Below are 21,646 nucleotides of genomic sequence, written 5' to 3'. Positions count from 1 at the left end.
ATTATACTATACATGTTGATGAGAACTAGAACCCACACAGTACTGTGCAGTATGAGTGATTATACTATACATGTTGATGAGAACTAGAACCCTCTCAGTACTGTGAAGTATGAGTGATTATACTATACATGTTGATGAGAACTAGAACCCTCACAGTACTGTACAGTATGAGTGATTATACTATACATGTTGATGAGAACTAGAACCCTCACAGTACTGTACAGTATGAGTGTTATACTATACATGTTGATGAGAACTAGAACCCTCACAGTACAGTATGAGTGATTATACTATACATGTTGATGAGAACTAGAACCCTCACAGTACTGTACAGTATGAGTGTTATACTATACATGTTGATGAGAACTAGAACCCTCACAGTACTGTACAGTATGAGTGTTATTCTATACATGTTGATGAGAACTACAACCCTCACAGTACTGTACAGTATGAGTGATTATACTACACATGTTGATGAGAACTAGAACCCTCACAGTACTGTACAGTATGAGTGATTATACTATGCATGTTGATGACAACTAGAACCCTCACAGTACTGTGCAGTATGAGTGATTATACTATACATGTTGATGAGAACTAGAACCCTCACAGTACGGTGCAGTATGAGTGATTATACTATACATGTTGATGAGAACTAGAACCCACACAGTACTGTGCAGTATGAGTGATTTTACTATACATGTTGATGAGAACTAGAACCATCACAGTACTGTACAGTATGAGTGTTATACTATACATGTTGATGAGAACTAGAACCCTCACAGTACTGTACAGTATGAGTGATTATACTATACATGTTGATGAGAACTAGAACCCTCATACTACTGTACAGTATGAGTGATTATACTATACATGTTGATGAGAACTAGAACCCTCACAGTACTGTACAGTATGAGTGATTATACTATACATGTTGATGAGAACTAGAACCCTCACAGTACTGTACAGTATGAGTGATTTTACTATACATGTTGATGAGAACTGGAACCCTCACAGTACTGTACAGTATGAGTGATTATACTATACATGTTGATGAGAACTAGAACCCTCAGAGTACTGTACAGTATGAGTGTTATTCTATACATGTTGATGAGAACTAGAACCCTCACAGTACTGTACAGTATGAGTGATTATACTATACATGTTGATGAGAACTAGAACCCTCACAGAACTGTACAGTATGAGTGATTATACTACACATGTTGATGAGAACTAGAACCCTCACAGTACTGTACAGTATGAGTGATTATACTATACATGTTGATGAGAACTAGAACCCTCACAGTACTGTGCAGTATGAGTGATTATACTATACATGTTGATGAGAACTAGAACCCTCACAGTACGGTGCAGTATGAGTGTTATGCTATACATGTTGATGAGAACTAGAACCCTCACAGTACGGTGCAGTATGAGTGTTATGCTATACATGTTGATGAGAACTAGAACCCTCACAGTACTGTGCAGTATGAGTGATTATACTATACATGTTGATGAGAACTAGAACCCTCACAGTACTGTACAGTATGAGTGATTATACTATACATGTTGATGAGAACTAGAACCCTCACAGTACTGTGCAGTATGAGTGATTATACTATACATGTTGATGAGAACTAGAACCCTCACAGTACGGTGCAGTATGAGTGTTATACTATACATGTTGATGAGAACTAGAACCCACACAGTACTGTGCAGTATGAGTGTTATACTATACATGTTGATGAGAACTAGAACCCTCACAGTACTGTACAGTATGAGTGATTATACTATACATGTTGATGAGAACTAGAACCCTCACAGTACTGTACAGTATGAGTGATTATACTATACATGTTGATGAGAACTAGAACCCTCACAGTACTGTACAGTATGAGTGTTATACTATACATGTTGATGAGAACTAGAACCCTCACAGTACTGTACAGTATGAGTGATTATACTATACATGTTGATGAGAACTAGGACCCTCACAGTACTGTACAGTATGAATGTTATACTATACATGTTGATGAGAACTAGAACCCTCACAGTACTGTACAGTATGAGTGTTATACTATACATGTTGATGAGAACTAGGACCCTCACAGTACTGTACAGTATGAATGTTATACTATACATGTTGATGAGAACTAGAACCCTCTCAGTACTGTACAGTATGAGTGATTATACTATACATGTTGATGAGAACTAGAACCCTCACAGTACAGTACAGTATGAATGTTATACTATACATGTTGATGAGAACTAGAACACTCACAGTACTGTACAGTATGAGTGATTTTACTATACATGTTGATGAGAACTAGAACCCTCACAGTACTGTACAGTATGAGTGATTATACTATACATGTTGATGAGAACTAGAACACTCACAGTACTGTGCAGTATGAGTGATTTTACTATACATGTTTTCTTTTGTAATTGTTAGTGCAGCCCTGAACTTTCAGGAATTTGTTTTTTGATTAAACTTTTTATTTTCACAAGTAAATTTCTACATGCAAAGATACAGAAAAAAATAAGGGCTATTGAAGCAAATTGCTGTATTTCTGATTCATTCTTGTTACATATACTTTAGTACAGTCAATAAAGTGAAAATGTGTTATTCTTATTATATAATGAAACACTGATTTATGTGAAAAATCATTCAATCTTCAAAGAGAATAGTTTTTTAGGTCAGTGTGTTATGAGTGACAATGCATGCTTTCTGATTGAGAATTGTTGCCAGTGTTCTGGTCGAACAAGCTTATTTTGAGATCTGCATGAAGTGTTTTGGCGGTTTGAGTGAGTTTTGGAGGTGAGATGAACTGTTTGGCCAAGATGCATGTTGGTAATGCAGACTGCGTTAAGAGTTTTGAAAAAGTGTCTTCAGTATTGACCGATGCTTGTTAGCAATTGACAAAAACTGTAATGAACTTTTAAGAAGGCACACCTGTTAGTTGAAATGCATTTCCAGGTGACTACCTCAAGAAGCGAGAATGCCAAGAGTGTGCAAAGCTGTCACCAAGGCAAAGGGTGGCTATTTGACGAATCTCTAATATTTAAAATATATCTGATTTGTTTAACACTTTTTTGGCTACTACATGATTCCATATGTGTTATTTCATAGTTTTGATGTCTTCACTATTGTTCTACAATGTAGAAAATAGTAAAAATAAAGAAAAACCCTTGAATGAGTAGGTGTTCTAAAACTTTGGACCGGTAGTGTGTTTGGTCACATGTTTCATTTTGTGTATGGTTTAGAAACAAGGGGTGGCTCAACTAACACTTTGGCTCAATTTACCTCACTCTCCCCTATCAGTCATGCTCCACAAAAAAAGTGACTGCCATTCACCCCATTGAGAGTTTTACTGTGTGTGTGTGTGTGTGTGTGTGTGTGTGTGTGTGTGTGTGTGTGTGTGTGTGTGTGTGTGTGTGTGTGTGTGTGTGCAGTCCCCTGGGTCAACGTTGAAGGTCTGAGCATGGGCGGTAAAAGTGCGAAGCCAGCTTAAGGACAACTTCCTTCACAATTTATTCATCCTTGAAAATTGAGTTGGCTCCTTTCTAAAAGCTAGGGGGATTGTGGCCACTGAAGCCTATACAAAGTAAGGGCACTTTAGAAGTCATGAACTTCTCATTATGAGAAACTTAATGATGTTTTACATTATTAATTCCAGGAGTTAATATAAAACAGTAACTGTTTAATAACTGCATGTTATGATAAGATGGCACCAAATGGATAGCAACATGTCCTAAATGTCTCTAGGCCTTGATGCACAGAGGGTTCCAAACCTGTTCCAAACCACTGGTAAACCATACAGTAAAGGAGCTTCCTCTGACCCAGCAGGAACATCCTTTTGTAGAACAATGTGTTCAAACCCCCCTGGGACTCAATCGAGCGCGAGCTCTAATAGGAACAGATATCCATTTTCTTCCTGCACCCTCATCTCATTTCCCTCCTTATTGCTTCAAGACTCCCTGGGAGAGAGGGTCGAAGAAAGGACAGACGGGTGAATTCAGCCAACCAGACTCGGGATGCTGCGAGCGCCGTGCCTGGATCTCCAACGCTATTGGCTGTTCTCTGGAGAGCGGAGGTAGTTCTGATATTAATGAGTGTTGAGCAGAAAGCACCATGTCTCTGTGACAGCTGATCGAGGGGGAGATGCGCCGTTAACCACCGTGGAAAAGGACACGGGGGATAGAGGCTCTTCTACCAACCAAACAGCTATCTCTGCTTTTGGACTTTCGGTTTTCTGATAGGGAACAACACTGGGAAGAAGGAAAATCTGGAGCTGGTCTCTCTCCAACTGTGTAAAAATAATAAGCCGCCGTGTCTGTGTTGCGCGCTCTCTCTCCTCCGTCTCTGGACCAGTGCGCTAGATGGGGTTATAGGGAATACTTATCCGTCGATGGGAGAAGATGACTATTGCGGGTGAGTTCCCCCCTTTCCCCAATATTTTTTCTGTCATCTAGAGAGCAGATATTTGGGGCATATTCTATATCGCCACTATTGCAGTACGTATTTCCAAGAAGTTAACGGGAAATATCTGGTTTGCTGAAAGGCTTTGACGACACAGTAAATACTAGCATAACAAGAAAGGTGTTGCTAAGCTTTATAAAACATTATGTATGAAAATGGTTATCGTTATGTTTTACTGCAAATATAACAATCGGACATGCATGACAGCTTGGAAGGCTACTGATTGTTCTCGAACCTTCAGACGCAGGAAAGCTTTTGCGCAACTATGCAGAATGTGCTTTAGGATGGAAATGGATTATGAATGAAATCACACCAAAAAGATACGACGTCGAATATATATATTTTTGTAAAGCAGGTGGATTTGTGCATAAATGTATGCTATTATGCGGGTCCTGTTGCTGATGCATTTAGAGAGCGCGCACACAAGACACGTCTAGAAACTCTCAGAATGGTGGCTAACTCTCCCTCCCCTCTCGCTTTGCTCTCGGTTGAATCATCCTGTTGCAATCAAAGAGAACCCGTTCTCAGTAGCTACCTGCCACGAAAGCACTAATAGGCCTATCCCCGGGCTGCACGCAACACACACACACACACACACACACACACACACACACTCCTACGATGCATCGTGCATCAGATCCATAGGCTTCAGCACCATATCTGCACGTTGCATCCGGAGCTTTTGCGTAATGACACTTGTCACGGCGAGGCATCTTATGTGCAGAGCATAGTCCACATTGAACACAATCACAGAACCACATATCCCCGGAGCCTGACCTCCTACACCTTGCAGGATTTGGAGAGAGAAGCAGCGAGTCTCTAATCCTTTAACTGCATTGGGGCGTTTCTCTCCCTCTCTCTCTTTCTCTCTCTCCAAACTATAACCTCTCCAACGCTCATGGAATATTCAAATGAGAAGTCAACATGTAAGGCTTACTATAATGTTTCCTATATATGAGGCTCAGTTGTCCATTGACAGTGTTTACCTTGTTGCTGTATCAGTGAAACAGTCTACCTTGTTGCTGTATCAGTGAAACAGTCTACCTTGTTGCTTCTGAAAGCTAATGCTGCTTATATTGAACATGGGCACAATGGGTCGAGAACCCATTGGTTAGGCTTCCAAACAGAAGCCCAACCAACAGCCATTCAATATGAAATGACATAGCATTGCTCAATGCTCACCATGAAATCTAACCACCCTTTCGTCATTGTAATTTGCCTCTGATGGAGACCATCTTCATCCTGTGGTGAGAAAATGGCAGACCATTCGGTGCCTATCCAAGGCCAACTCATCCTGTAGCTCTGTATAGCACAGTGTAGCACTGTAGCCTGTCTCCATGTAGCACAAATCATATTTAGCCTAGTCTACTGTACATTACATACAATACTGTTCACCTTACATTTTGATGTCATCGGAGCTCTGTGTCTGTCTGTAGACAGGTTGGTTGTTTAGCAACAAGGGACAAACCAGACGGCGTTGGCTTAGACCGTTAACAACATTTAAACTGTATTTAGTCTCCAAATGTTTACTGGAAACATAAATGCATTTTCACAATGAGCACTTGTTGTTTCTCAAATATATCATTACCGTTGTTGGTTAGCTCATAAGCGGATTTGAGCCATATTAGCATAGACATGACATCAGTCAAAACACCTCAAAACAAGACATGGTATCAAGAACAAGATACAACAAGCTGAAACGAGCCACCTGCTGGCTCTCTGACCAGTAAGAGTCATAACAACACACTCCGTCCACATTGAATGCCCGCGCATCATTTTTGTGATGCAGTCCGCCGCGCATCATTTTTGTGATGCTGTCCGCCGCGCATCATTTTTGTGATGCTGTCCGCCGCGCATCATTTTTGTGATGCTGTCCGCAAACCCGTCTATATTCACCTTCTCTTTAAACAGGTATTTCTATTCACGTTACATAGCTCAGCTGCAATGCTAGGTGTCTAGCCTGGGATTTGAAGAATCAGAGCCCTGAACATGCAACTACTTCTCCCTCTCAGGTGGGAATAACAATCCTCGAGTCAAATGGTGATTTCATTTAGTTCAAAATAGATCATTGCTTTTTACCCAATAACTCTTGCAGTAGAGTACAGTGTAAACAGGTCTATTGATCTTGCTAGGGCTACATTACATTGGGCCTATGTGAAACCGGATTTAAATAGGTTTTTCCTCATACAATAGCTTAATACAGTGATGAGTGCCAGTGTGTGGGTGTATGTATTTAGAGGAGAACTTACATGTAGCCCGAGTACAATTTTCCAGGCTATCTATCTATGAGGAGGAGCAAAGATGCGTGGGTTTAACTCTCAGTCCTATACTCAATGTCAAAATACACAGCGCCTAATTAATTGTTAGTTGCCTAATGATGTATTACAAGAAGCCCCTGGTTTGATTCTGATACCTGAATACACAGCATGGAAACAGTGGTGCAGTCAGACAGCTACAGGGAAGAGTTCAGAGCATTCAAGCATACAGTACAGGAAGCAGGCCTTCCATAGCTGATAGCCTCCTGTTTACAAACAGACTTGGGTTGGGCACACATTAAGAAAAGCAGGTATGAATTCAAAATCAGAGTGTTGTTGTTTACCTGCATCAATGACATTTCAGCTTTTCTAATCTAGTCTGAAAATGTCTTTTGAAATGAAGCGATACCCTTTCATTGGTTCAAAGGTAACTCCTGAAGTCTCAGGGAATATAGATTTTAATCAGAGGGAGCATGGTAAGAGGGACATATGCAAATAGCATTTTCAAATAGAGGAGAGACGTCTGAGGATTGCTGCTGTGCTTTCGATCTGTCCCGTAATATTCAAGATTAATATGTGTAGTCCTGGATACACTAATGAGAAGCTATTGCTTAGGAGTGACACGATACCACTGAGACTGGATGGGCTAAAATCCAGGCAGTCGCGCAATCGTGAGCCACACAGACAGAGTGATGGATGTATGGAGACACGGACACATGCACCATGGGGCGGCAGGGTAGCCTAGTGGTTAGAGCGTTGGACTAGTAACCGGAAGGTTGCAAGTTCAAACTCCCGAGCTGACAAGGTGCATATTTGTCGTTCTGCCCCTTAACAGGCAGTTAACCCACTGTTCCTAGGCTGTCATTGAAAATAAGAATTTGACTTGCCTAGTTAAATAAAGGTAAAAAATAAATCATAGACTTGCCCAGACACATGCGTACAGTTGACATGCATGCACAATTACGCTAACACAGACACATACACTCCCCTCCGTATGTGTTTGGATAGTGAAGCTAAAATTTACAAATGTTGCATCTGAGTTTGTAGAGTCACAAGATTGATGTTCAAGAAATACAGGACCAAATACTAAACTTTTCACTACTTTGATACACCATAACCACTATGGCAGGTAGCCTAGTGGTTAGAGTGTTGGGCCAGTAACCTGAAAGGTCAAAAATCTGTCGTTCTGCTCCTGAACAAGGCAGTTAACTAACTGTTCCCTGGTAGGCTGGCATTGTAAATAAAAACTTGTTCTTAACTGACGGACTTGCCTAGTAAAAAAAAGAGTGAATTTGTCCAAATACTTATGACTTCCTCACACAGGGGGGGACTAACAACATAAAGTGCTTTCATTTCTCCATGGTAGGACAGATATGTATGAAAATACCCTCAAATTAAAGGTGACAGTCTATACTGTCGCCTCAAATCAAACACTTGATTTCAAATCCAACATGCTGGAGTATATACCTTTGTAATTTGAGCTTGACTGTCCAAATATATACGGAGGGGTGTAAATGTGCACTGTACCCAACATCAGTAAAGACATACCTCTACCGAGCCCATGGACATACCTGATGTAGCAAACCATTTTGCATTTCCAGGTGCCAATTATTTTCTTTAACTAGCCAGTTAAAGAACAAATTCTTATTTAAGACAACGGCCTACCCCGGACGATGCTGGGCCAATTGTGCACCGCTTTATGGGATTCCCAATCACAGCTTGATGTGATACAGCCTGGATTTAAACCAGGTACTGTAGTGCCACCTCTTGCACTGAGATGCCTTAGACCACTGCGCCACTCAGGAGCCCCAGGCCTGTTCAGGCCTCTTCTGAGCCAAGGTGAATGGAAACAGTAGGTACCCTAGAATACCTTATAATGTTTTTTATTTAACATTAATTTAACTAGGCAAGTCAGTTAAGAACTAATTCTTATTTACAGCGAAGGCCTACACAGCCTATCAGAGCCATAAAATCATAGTAAAGAAGGCCGGGCTGAAATTCAATTCATTTCAGTGGTGTATAAAGATTGATTCTGTCTGCTGAAGGAAACCTCGTCCCTGCAGACTCATGGCCTCTTGACCAGATAGATATATTATTCATATAAATATAGATAGCTGTGCATCTATCTCCAAGGGAGGAAACATGCCACATTTGCACCTGCAGATTCAATTTCCCTCTGACTTTGAGTGAAATCTCGGTCTCCTTTCATTCTGGTTAACAACTACGAGGAGAATAATGTAGATGAGTGACAGGGAGAGTACGGTTATCTATTAGGGACATAAATACGTGTTTGGCGTGTTCGCCATGCTTTGGAACTTATCAATGGCTGATTTAGCGGGATTATAAAATGATGCCTTATTCTGTCATTCAGATGGGCTAACTTTCTTGTGCACGTGTGGTTATACACGTGCATGTGTGTGTGTGTGTGTGCGCCTGCCTTTGCATGCATGCACGTGTCCGTTCGTGTGTGGTCTGTAGTTGCCTGTAGGAAAATGTTTGTGTGCATATGATTTTGTATGTGTGTTCTCTGTTCTCCCTTACTCAGCCCAAGGGCACTGGCGGTAGAGCGAGAGAGGCACGCGGCTGAGCTAGGCTGAGCTCAGACCTGGGGTGTCCTGTGGTTAATTTGGAACATTGATTCCGCATTAACTGTTGACTCGCTGCTGATTTGCGGCCATGCAAGAGCAGGTGTAAAGGGAAACGTTTTCCCCTTTTCACACCACCACACAAAACTTAATTATGCACACACACTGCATAGTAGACAGCGTTTAATGGACTCTCCCCTTACCTTAGAAAAAACGTGTAATGGCAAATCAATGAGTTGAAGGGCAGGGGAAGGGACAGGAGACTCACAAAGCCACCCACCAAGCGGCTTATCCATGCAGCACTTAGCCAGCCAGGCAGACAGACATGGAGACCGGGAGGGAATCAGGGGCAGGGTGGGGGAGACACATTAACTTTCCTCTATTGGAGATAATGATGCTAATGGGTTGAATGGAGAAGAGGGAAGGAGTGGAGATGGAGAGGAGAGGAACCCACTATAGGGGTTGGTTTCATCTGGGGAAGAGAAGAATGAAAGAAAGCAGGATGAGAAGAGAGAAGGAAATGGGCAATATAGAGAAAGGCAAGAGCAGGTGAGAGAAAGAGAGAGGGAGAGTGTGTGTGTGTGTGAGAGAGAGAGAGAGAGAGAGGAGGGGGGAGAAGAAACGCGGGAAGTAGGATGAGAAGAGAGAAGGGAGATATTAGAGAGAGCGAGCGCGGAGAGGAAGAGCGAGAGAGAGGAGGGGTGAAGAGAGAGCCTTTGATGATTATAACCAATGGATCAGAATTCCTGTGAACCATTTCTTAAATACACAGGCCATTTCTCCTGCAAAAAAGAGGCAATTCCTCTGATGCCCTACTTTGCAATTACGTATGACCTTTATGTCGGGGAAACAGTTTTAGCCCTGCCAGGGTAATGTCTACCTTTCAGCAGATACTATACTTCCTTGTTACCGGCTAAACGGTATAGGCTACATAATCACATCCCTGAGGGCCAGTATGTTCCCTTTCAACACCTACGATAGATGCAGCACATCCATTGTTTCCTTCTGGGAATCTACTGTACATTCAGGGAGTTTTTCTAAACCGTGATCAGAACAGAATGTGATGTTTATTTCATACGTAAGACAGTACCTTTCATTTCTTACAACATATCAACTAGCGTCTGCACACTACCAAAATAATGATCTCAATACTCCTTGCCTCTCGACCCCAGCCTAATTTACCCCAACTTAATGTCAGTACAGAACATTTTGTTAATGTACTGCAACATCCCCTTTCTACCTCCATACTTATAAATACGGTAGATTGGCATAAACAAGTGACGGGTACATGTTCCAAAGTAATCATCTCCAGATCCCCCCCTCATCTCCACTTGACCCCACACGACCTCCGCAGGCTAGGGTTTAGAATTCACTTCAAACAAGCTAACAGTGCAGGCTGGCTGCTTGATGATGAGATGAGCCACAGCGGCATGAGTCAGGAGGAGCCCAGCTCTCTGCTCGTCTGAACTGAATTCTTCCTCTGCTCTATGTTCGCGACATACTTCCGTTCTGAGACTGCCATCGTTGAAGTCGCTTGTGGTGACGTGAGAACGAGGGTTGTTGTACAAAACAAAGTCATCATTAATTGGATCATCTCTAACCAATCAGAGTATCAAAGCCAATGACGAATAAAAAATGTTTTAAATGCCGCTTTACCCATATGGGTTCTGGCTCTGGTCCAACTCAGCGGTTTCTAGGGCCCATCAAAACGGTTGTCAGAATCAGAACATGTGTTTGTGTGTTCTAGAAATCATTGGGGATGTACTCTGGAGAGGAAGCTATCGTCTGTTGGCATGGTGTAGCGCAACGGTCACCGAGGCATTTGACAAGGCAATCCTAATCGATCACCAAACATTTCTGTAAAAAACTACAATGATAAAGCCTTGCATGCCTACATTTTGTGTTCGTCTCACGCTGTTGTCGGGCGGTGCACTTGATTCAGCCGCCCTAGGGCCCTCGTGACTAGATATGCATCTAGTCCCCTCATTTGAAGGTGTCATAAATATTTGGACAAATGTATTTATAGTGTATTACATTTAGTCAAAAGTTTAGTATTTGGTACCCTTTTGTGGACTAGATACATGAAGGGCTTTCATTTCTAAACGATCAAACAGATATGTATGAGGATACCCTAAAATAAAAGGTGACATTATGTACTGTCCCCTCATATAAAACATTTGATCTCAAATCCAAAATGCTGGAGCGAAGAGCCAAATGAAAAGTTTTAGTACATAGGGGAGTATATGTGCCACTGGCCTGGACACATTGGAAGCAGTAAGGACAAATCCAGATGTATATTTCTCTCTCCCTTTGCCGAATCGTTCTGTTGATGCTGCACTGCATCAGGACTCTGATTAGGAGCATCCATCTTATAATTCCATTTGGCTTCGGTATTAACCGCATTCCTCTTTGTCTGAGAACCGCAGGCGTTATGCAAGTTATTGCCACTTAACGCCAAACAAGCTCCAGTTTTCCCTCCTCCCCTCTTTGTTCCTTGGAACTCTTGTTTTCACCTAAGCTTAAATGGGTTATGGCTGATTTCCCTCATCTGTCTTGTGCTAAGGTTTTTAATGCCATTACGACTTCCTCGGGTCACTGGAGGTTAATGTGATGGTATTGATACCCTGGCAGTCATTTTTTTCCTAGATATTTCCTCCATTGCTTCCTGTTGACTACTGGTAATTGAACAGTGTATTGTGGGGGAAATGAACTGTATTGTGGGGGGAAATTAACTCCGTATTGAACGGGGGAAAACCCAGCTTGACCTGATTTCACACTGATTTTGACATGTTAGTACAGTGCAGTAAACTCTTGAATCCTGGACTAGGCACAGTAGTTAAGTGTACGAGCCCTTTGCCACATATGCTATTGCAGGCTATACTGTTTGTAATTTACAGTAGCTAGAGTACATTGGCTTGCGAAAGTATTCACCCCCTTGGCATCACCCCCTTGGCATATTTTCCTACTTTGTTGCCTTACAACCTGGAATTAAAATGGATTTTTGGGGGGTTGGTTTCATTTGATTTAAACAACATGCCGACCACTTTGAAGATGCAAAAATATGTTTCATTGTGAAACAAACAAGAAATAGGACAAAAAAACAGAAAACTTGAGCGTGCACAACTATTCACCCCCCCAAAGTCAATACTTTGTAGAGCCACCTTTTGCAGCAATTACAACTCTCTTGGGGTCTCTTGGGGTATGTCTCTATAAGCTTGGCACATTTAGCCACTGGGATTTTTGCCCATTCTTCAAGGCAAAACTGTTCCAGCTACTTCAAGTTGGATGGGTTCCGCTGATGTACAGCAATCTTTAAGTCATACCACAGATTCTCAATTGGATTGAGGTATGGGCTTTGACTAGGCCATTCCAATACATTTAAATGTTTCCCCTTAAACCATTCAAGTGTTGCTTTAGCAGTATGCTTAGGGTCATTGTCCTGCTGAAGGTGAACCTCCATCCCAGTCTCAAATATCTGGAAGACTGAAACAGGTTTCCCTCAAGAATTTCCCTGTATTTAGCGCGATCCCTCATTTCTTCAATTCTAACCAGTTTCATAGTCCCTGCCGATGAAAAACATCCATACAGCATGATGCTGCTTCCATGCTTCACTGTGGGGATGATGTTCTCAGGGTGATGAGAGGTGTTGGGTTTGCGCCAGACATAGCGTTTTCCTTGATGGCCAAAAAGCTCAATTTTAGTCTCATCTGACCAGAGTACCTTCTTCAATATGTTTGGGGAGTCTCCCACATGCCTTTTGGCGAACACCAAACATGTTTGCTTTTTTTTCTGGCCACTCTTCCGTAAAGCCCAGCTCTGTGGAGTGTACGGCTTAAAGTGGTCCTATCTTCATAGTACTGTTTGCTTGGTGATGCCCTTTGCTTAGTGGTGTTGCAGACTCTGAGGCCTTTCAGAACAGGTGTATATATACTGAGATCATGTGACAGATCATGTGACACTTAGATTGCACACAGGTGGACTTTATTTAACTAATTATGTGACTTCTGAATGGAATTGGTTGCACCAGATCTTATTTAGGGTATTCATAGCAAAGGGGGTGGATACATATGCACGCACCACTTTTCCGTTGTTTTTTTTTTTCACTTCACCAATTTGGACTGTTTTGTCTATGTCCATTACATGAAATCCAAATAAAAATCTATTTAAATTGCAGATTGTAATGCAACAAAATAGGAAAAATGCCAAGGGGTTTAATACTTTTGCAAGGCACTGTATATTCTTACCTTACACACTGTGTGGTGTAGTATTTACAACATGTTTGGATTGTAAGGCTAGGAGACTAAATACCTCTGAATAGGCTATTTAAACCTAGCGATGGATTTCGTATCATCATATCTTTTACACTATTGTCTTATGAAACTGGCAGTGTCCTAAACATTTAAAATACTCTAGCCTAGCTTGAAAGTTCTGTCGGTGTCACCTCCAATTCCCCATTTCTCTGTCCCCAGACTAATGTCTCTTAATGTTCTGTTGAATAGTAGAGCAGCTGAGCACGGAGACAGTCTCCTCACCGTTGGGTCACGAATGAAACATTAATAAGTGAACTTACTTAACGTTATTAAGTTACAGACATAATGTTGAAGTAATTCATGTATTTAGGTGCTAATATGAAAGTGGTCACCATCAGCATAAAAGCAGAGGGCATGGGAGTTGAATTAGGTTCAGTTCATAAGAGCTGTCTTTAAATGTTTAAGCTTATTGTTGATTAAACAGTATCACAAAAGAGCACATCACCAATAACGGCAATCTCTCGACATTCTTTGGGATGTTTCAATTCATTTATTAAGTAGGATGCTCAATGCACACTCATTCAACAGAAAATCTGGCATCCCTAAAGTGCTGGTACTCGGGTAGCTTAACCTTGTCCAAAAGTGAAGGGTAAAAACCTTTATGATCTATGATTATATGTGGAGGTAATGCAATAGTGCTGCAGCGTGTGTAATAATTCGAACCCTCTTGTCATTACACAACGGGAGAGGCTAAGAAAATATTATGCATGGTGTGAACACAACCAGGAAAAAATTGTAGGGCAAAACATCAATTTTCATGAATCAAGTTGTGATTATCATAACTCAGATTTACTCACACGTGAGTAAGTACTGAGCAACGCTGTCATGTTATCCAGGCACACCACGCCATTTGAATCAACAACTAACCTCAATATAATCATACACTAGGCGACATGTCATGTGTAGGAGGGATTTTAAGCACGGACATTAAATGGATATGAAAATAGCCCTTTGTTCCATTGTACAATCAACACCTCAGTACTGTAGGCTACCTTGCTAACCGTTCCGACATTCGGATTCCCTATCACCTTGCCAAATCTGAAGGAATCCAGGAAGAAGGTAATGCTCCATTTAATAGAATGTGTGGCAGCTCTTTTTTCTTCTTATTTTTTACAGACCCCTGATTCCTCGTTCAGGCTGCTACCGGTATTTTCCAGCCTCCATTTTGTGACCGCTGTGAAGGGGCCCCGTTGGCTCACAAAGATATTGATCACCCAATGGAAGTCATATCCAAATAATGTCTCATTTAGCCAATTAGCAGGCAGGGTGGGTGATTAACAGCATAACAAGGCACCAGACCCTAAGGGACCGACAACGGCTACCCACTGTGATGGAACATGCGGTGGATGCAATAACGTTTAGCCCAAACACATTAAGGTGTCTCTAATTGTGATTAGTAAACACAGGAACAAGAGTAAGCAGGGTGTAAGAACCGAAACACCATAGAAGAAAATTACAGTTTTAAGAGAAAGGAACGTCCTGTGTTCTTTCCCCAGTGAATATTAAGCACAGAGCTATACAATGAGAGTCAATGCTCCCTGAGGGAAAGAGAGGGTAACCATGTTTTTCAGAATGCTCTGGGTATTCCACTTATTAAAGTGCCAGGTGATTTGAAAAAGAATACCCCCCACCCTCTCTGGTCGCTTTCTCTCCAAAACCACATTCTCAACCACACACTCCAACAGTGGCTTGAGAAATGAACTCTTGGCCTGTTTTGCCATTGGGGCTGACTGCAGTGTTTTTGTAGCACCGTTCGGACTTTCTCATCTCCGTCGTCGTCTCGGCGCACTGGGGTGGAAACAGAAATGAGGATGATGGAATGTCTCCGGTGCAGTGCACCCCTCCTCTCTCTCTTTCTCCCGTTCCCTTTTTCTTCTCTCCGTCTTGTGGCTCTGTCTGGCGTTTTGTTGCTCTGCAGCCCAGGTTATGACAAGCACCATCAAACCCATCCGTTCAGTGAAAAGTGTTTATGTATGACAAATGATAAAGAGTAGCAGCCTAACTGTGGAGAGGTGAGCATAGAGAGGAAACAGGAAACAGAAACGCAGCGAAAGTACATGCTGATAAACAGTCAGTACTTTTAAATGAAAATTGTACTTTTTACTTAATTTGTTTCATGTTTAAAAAAAAAATTCCCATACATATTTCCCCCGGTGATATACATTTTGTATAGAAAAGTACGTAAAAGTATGTATAGATGCCACCTTTTCAATAAGTCAGTTCGTCAAATTTCTGCCATGCTACAGCTGCCCCGGTCAACTGTAAGTGCTGTTATTATGAAGTGGAAACGTCTAGGAGCAACAACGGCTCAGCCGCGATGTGGTAGGTCACACAAGCTCACAGAACGGGACCGCCGAGTGCTGAAGCACGTAGCGCGTAAAGTAATCTCTTCTCAGTTGCAGTACACACTACCGAGTTCCAAACTGCCTCTGTAAGCAATGTCAGCACAATAACTGTTTGTCAGGAGCTTCATGAAATGAGTTTCCATGGCCAAGCAGCCGTGCACAAGCCTAAGATCACCATGCTCAATGCCAAGCGTCGGCTGGAGTGGTGTAAAGCTTGCCGCCGTTGGACTCTGGAACAGTGGAAACACGTTCTCTGGATTGATGAATCAATCATCACCATCTGCCAGTCCGGTGGACGAATCTAGGTTTGGCGGTTGCCAGGAGAACGCTACCTGCCCCAATGCACTGTAACGTTTGGCGGAGGAGGAATAATGGTCTGCAGCTGTTTTCATGGTTCAGGCTAGGCCCCTTAGTTCCAGTGAAGGGAAGTCTTAACGCTACAGTATACAATGACATTGTAGACAATTCTGTGCTTCCAACTTTGTGGCAACAGTTTGGGGAAGGCTCTTTCCTGTTTCAGCATGACAATTCCCCCGTGCACAAAGCGAGGTCCATACAGAAATGGTTTGTAGAGATTGGTGTGGAAGAACTTGACAGGCTTGCACAGAGCCCTGACCTCAACCCCATCGTACTCGCAGACTGCGAGCTAGGCCTAATCGCCCAATATCAGTGGTAGTTAGCAACTTTTTTTCAAAATGCAAGCTGAGACATAAAAAATGGTATCCACGAGTTCATCTGACTCTGGGGAAGGAGATAAAGGGCTTCATTGCCAAAATCCTAAAGTATCCCTTTAAGCCTATGCAATCTGCCATTTAAGAATTTAATAAATACTTCTCGCTTTAACTCTAAAGGCACTATCCTCCTATATTTATCCTTTAATGCCATATCAGGAGGGCACAGAAATGCCCCCAAATGATATGAAATAGGTCAAGCAGTTCTAAATCCATGCTGATGTGTCTTGAAGGGCCGTGCAATGTAAATGTCAACATGCATCCTTGTGCCTCTACAACAAATGTCAATATGTCTAAATCCCCTTTGTATGATGCACCCAGGTTTTCTGTCAATGTATTCACATTCCCCTCTCTTCTTTTACAGGTGGGAATGGACTCATTTGACGATGCTGGCAGCTAGTAACAACGTCGAGAGATGGATGTGATTCATCTTCAAAAGAAAGCAGAGCGTTAATGGAGGCTAACCCAGATGTGCTTAGCAGGACTGTAGCTTCCTGAGGTATATGTTCATTGTTATCTACTTGGGCCTGTATGACTGAAGTCTTGACTCCAACCCTTACGCCCAGGAGGGAAAATTGAGCAGTTGGACGCCAGTACAACCACAGCAAAACAAAAGCCCCCTGGGAAACCCTCCCTACCAGTGGGGGGTAGTCAGTCGCTATAGCAACAGTAACAAATTATTCATTATTTGTGAAGTTAACAGCTCAGACCACTTAATCTACAAAGACCAATTACTTACTGGAGGGAATCGGGCCAATATGAAGGACGTGTCATTTGTAGATTGTTTCTTCGTGGGCCTTGCCATGACTGCCTTTGTTCTGGCCTCTGAGGAGAGAGTCGATTGCCCTCAGCTATGTGTGTGTGAGATCAGACCCTGGTTCTCTCCCAGCTCCGTGTACATGGAAGCCCCAATTGTTGACTGTAATGACTTGGGACTTTTCACTCTGTCTGGGAGATTACCAACGGACACACAAGTGCTATTGCTGCAGACCAACAACATTGCAAAGATTGAGAGACCTTTGGATTACCTGGCCAACATCACAGAGATTGACTTGTCGCAAAACAACTTGTCCTCAATGAGTGACATCCACCTCGGGCGGCTGCCTCAGCTGCTGTCCTTGCACATGGAGGAGAACTGGATACGCCAGCTGCCAGATAGCTGTCTGGCAGAGCTGGCCAACCTTCAGGAGCTTTACATGAACCACAACCTGATCTCCTCCATCTCCCCCACGGCGTTCCAGGGTCTCCACAACCTCCTCCGGCTCCACCTCAACTCCAACAAGCTGCAGACGATCAGTAGTGAGTGGTTCGACACCATACCCAATCTGGAAATACTCATGATTGGGGAGAATCCGATCACCTCCGTTCAAGACATGAACTTCAAGCCACTTCGTAATCTCCGAAGTCTAGTTCTCACCAGGATGAACCTATCGCAGTTATCCGACGGCGCTCTATCTGGCCTCGACAACTTGGAGAGCATCTCGTTCTACGACAACACCTTCCCCGAAGTTCCCCACGCAGCTCTGAGGAACTTAAAGAACCTCAAGTTTCTGGACCTAAACAAGAATCCCATAGGGAGGATACAGCGTGGAGATTTTGCAGACATGCTCCACCTCAAAGAGCTGGGCATTAACAGCATGCCGGAACTGGTCTCTATCGACAGCTTCGCCCTCAACAACCTCCCCGAACTGACTAAGATCGAGGCCACCAACAACCCCAGGCTCTCTTACATCCATCCCAATGCTTTCTACAAACTGCCCAGGCTGGAGACATTGATGCTGAATGGGAACGCGCTCAGCGCCCTGCACAGGATTACCGTGGAGTCCCTCCCCAACCTGCGGGAGGTGAGCATGCACAGCAACCCCATCCGCTGCGACTGTGTGGTCCGCTGGATGAACATGAACAAGACCAACATACGCTTCATGGAACCGGATTCACTCTTCTGCGTCGAGCCTCCCGAGTACGAGGGCCAGCATGTCCGGCAGGTCCACTTCAGGGAGATGACAGAGATCTGTCTGCCTCTCATCTCTCCTGAGAGCATGCCCGGGCACGTCAGCGTCGACAACGGGAGTTCTGTATCGCTTCACTGCCGGGCCTTTGCAGAACCCGAACCGGACATCTACTGGATCACACCTTCTGGTACCAGGGTCCTGCCCAATACCGTTTCAGATAAATACTACATGCACTCAGAGGGAACGTTTGACATCTACGATGTAACAGAGAACGAGGCTGGACTGTACACCTGCGTTGCCCACAATCTGGTCGGCGCAGACCTAAAGTCAGTCTCGGTGGAGGTGGATGGATACTTCCCCCGACCTGCCAACGGCTCTTTGGACGTCAACATCAAATCAGTGCAGTCCAACTCGGTCCTGGTGGCCTGGAAAGCCGCCCATGGTGGTCTGGCTCCTAACATAAAGTGGTACAAGGCTTCCGACCCCAACCACCCGACCATGGCATTCACTGCACGCGTACCGTCTGACGTGAAAGTGTACAATCTCACACATCTGACTCCTGCCACCCAGTACAAGGTGTGTGTGGACATCCGTGGCATCCTCTACAAACACGACACCAAATGTGTCAATGTCACCACAAAGGGATTAGAGCTGGCGGCCAAGGACACTGAAAAGTGGCACGCTGCAGTAATTGCTGTCTTTGGTGTGCTTCTCGCTGTGATTTCAGTGGCCTGTCTGCTTATTTATGTGTCTCTGAGGAACCACCACCTTTGTGGGGATTTAAGGAAATGCCACTCCAAATTGTCTTTGACGCAGGTGGCCGGCCTGCACTCTCCTTTTACGAGGCTGTGGGTCTCAGGGAACGGACTGCCAACTGCAGTGGAAGTGAAACCCACAGTCATAAATGTATCTGACAATGCCTTTTAAAGAACTAAACCCCCGTGGAGCTTACCACACAATCGCAAAGAATGGACAAAGCGTACAAAAAGGAGAAACCTGCAGTAACTGTTTAAAAATGTGCATCGGCTTCCTTTTAGCTTTGACTCTGACATTCTGGAAAAATATACACCATCATTGAATTGAGGAGTAACCGGTAGGAGGGAGACAGACCACTCTCTTGGTTACAACATAGTATCTGACGTGGCGGCTTTATAACAATTCAATTGCTTTATCAAGCTAACATCACCAGGGAGATCGTTTTCCCTGCTAAAACACACAGTTCGACATCCCTGGGTTCTTCACAGAGTACAGATAGAATAAGAGAATATGATGACGATGGTGTTCTCTCTCTTGTAATTGACTGTTAAATGTGTTAAGAATAGTGGAACTGTCCTTGTGGTCCCCAAGCAATAGCGTCTGTGCTGTACAACATCCATAGGTGAGATAGAGATGACAACTGTCTATAACGGAGGAATTATGTAGTAGAATAGACAATAATAATGACTATGGTGTAAAAATTTTGATGAATATTACCCTTTTTCTATTTAGAAAGAGAGGATTTTTGTTTTTTCATTGATAAATTGTTATATATTCTATCTGCTAATGTAAACATAAATCCTCTGGTGTAATATCTGGACAGTAAACTGGTGTGAAATTAATAATGACAGAAACAAATGACTCTCATTAATAACAACATCATTATGCTAAATACAGTTATACTGCGTATGGGTACAGTATATAGATAGGGTGTTAAAGAAATGGTTGTTTGCAAGTGTTCGAAGAAGGATCTAAGAATCTTGACAAAGGCAGACCTTGAGTTGATGGTGAGTTCATGGTCTGAATGTGATTGTCTGTCCTGACATCTCCCAGAGAGTAATGATTGTGGTTTCCCCACTGGGCAAAAACTGGTTAAATCAACATTGTTTCCACATAATTTCAACAACAAAAAATGAAACGTGATGACGTTGAATCAACGTGGAAAACTGATTGGACTGGGAAAATGTCATCAACATAAAAGGGTATTTCGTCTTTTCCCGTCCAACTTTCAACCTAAATCCAATGACATGGTGGAATTTGTTGTTGATTTCACGTTTAATTCAAGTTGACAACTCAACCAAATGAAAATCAAAACTAGACGTTGAACTGACGTCTGTGCTCAGTGGGTTGTTATGCCCCGGTAAGTGCCTACCACAAGAACTACACAAGAAGTACACAGGAAGTACACAAGAAGTACTACAGAGAAATAACAACAAGGCCATGTCATATCTGCAGACTCACAAGCTAATCTCAAGTACTTTTAGTGAAAATACATTCTTAGTATTTTTGGCATATAAACATTTTAAAAACGTTGCGTTGCTTTGGGTGTAAAGTTATAAAAGCCATTTTTATATTGACTGTACTGTCTGTGATATCTGGGCACAACTGGGACTGAGATAAGAATCTGTGCTGAGGAAAAAAATGTAATAAACATCAACGTTTCTTTGCAATCATAGGGTTAGTCCCTCTCTCCCCTTTCTTCAGAGTGCTGAAATAATTTTATTATCTCACTACATGACAATCATCACACTTGATGAAAACACTATACAACCTTTTGTGTTCCTGACCTTTATATTGCCAGGAAACCTTGATAACGATCACCCAGCATTTCATATAAGAGCAAAAATGCCTGTTGTAACACCATGTGAATATACTGTATCTTACGAGTTTGTATGTATTTTAGTCTACATTGTTATTCCCAGATACAACCCAATACAGCCTCATTAACTGGCTCATTAGGAACATGTTCATTCTTTAGACAGAGGTCTGTGGTCTGAACAAACCCAGCAAAGTCAGTGTCACAGTCATGTAGAGCGGAAAGACACAATGTCCCAATGACAACGCTCTGCAAGGGAAGTCAGCCGGTTAAAGCTCGCTCCAAAGCAGTCGGAATCGGAAAATCGCATTATATTTGTTTCATTAAGCATCCGATGCTGGAGTCCCGAACATAAAAATACCAGACATGATGAATGTCTGTCAGGGACCGAGTGACATGGAGGATTTATCAGACAG

The 21,646-nt window shown here is 42.8% G+C and overlaps 1 protein-coding gene across 1 annotated transcript; it reads left to right on the top strand.

Moving 5' to 3' along the window:
- The first annotated feature begins 4,037 nt into the window (after window positions 1-4,037).
- On the top strand, window positions 4,038-21,089 carry LOC110500217 (leucine-rich repeat neuronal protein 3). Its single transcript, XM_021577433.2, has 2 exons — window positions 4,038-4,432; window positions 17,071-21,089. Exon 2 carries the CDS (start codon window positions 17,465-17,467, stop codon window positions 19,583-19,585), a length of 2,121 nt encoding a protein of 706 aa, XP_021433108.2. The 5' UTR covers window positions 4,038-4,432; window positions 17,071-17,464; the 3' UTR covers window positions 19,586-21,089.
- The last annotated feature ends 557 nt before the right edge of the window (window positions 21,090-21,646 follow it).

Source organism: Oncorhynchus mykiss, chromosome 21 (assembly GCF_013265735.2).
Source record: "Oncorhynchus mykiss isolate Arlee chromosome 21, USDA_OmykA_1.1, whole genome shotgun sequence".
NCBI lineage: Eukaryota > Metazoa > Chordata > Actinopteri > Salmoniformes > Salmonidae > Oncorhynchus > Oncorhynchus mykiss.
This window is presented reverse-complemented; position numbering and strand designations above follow the sequence as displayed.

Bases quoted from the DNA above. Each gene is read 5' to 3' on its own strand.
- LOC110500217 (XM_021577433.2), top strand. From the start codon at position 17,465: ATGAAGGACGTGTCATTTGTAGATTGTTTCTTCGTGGGCCTTGCCATG.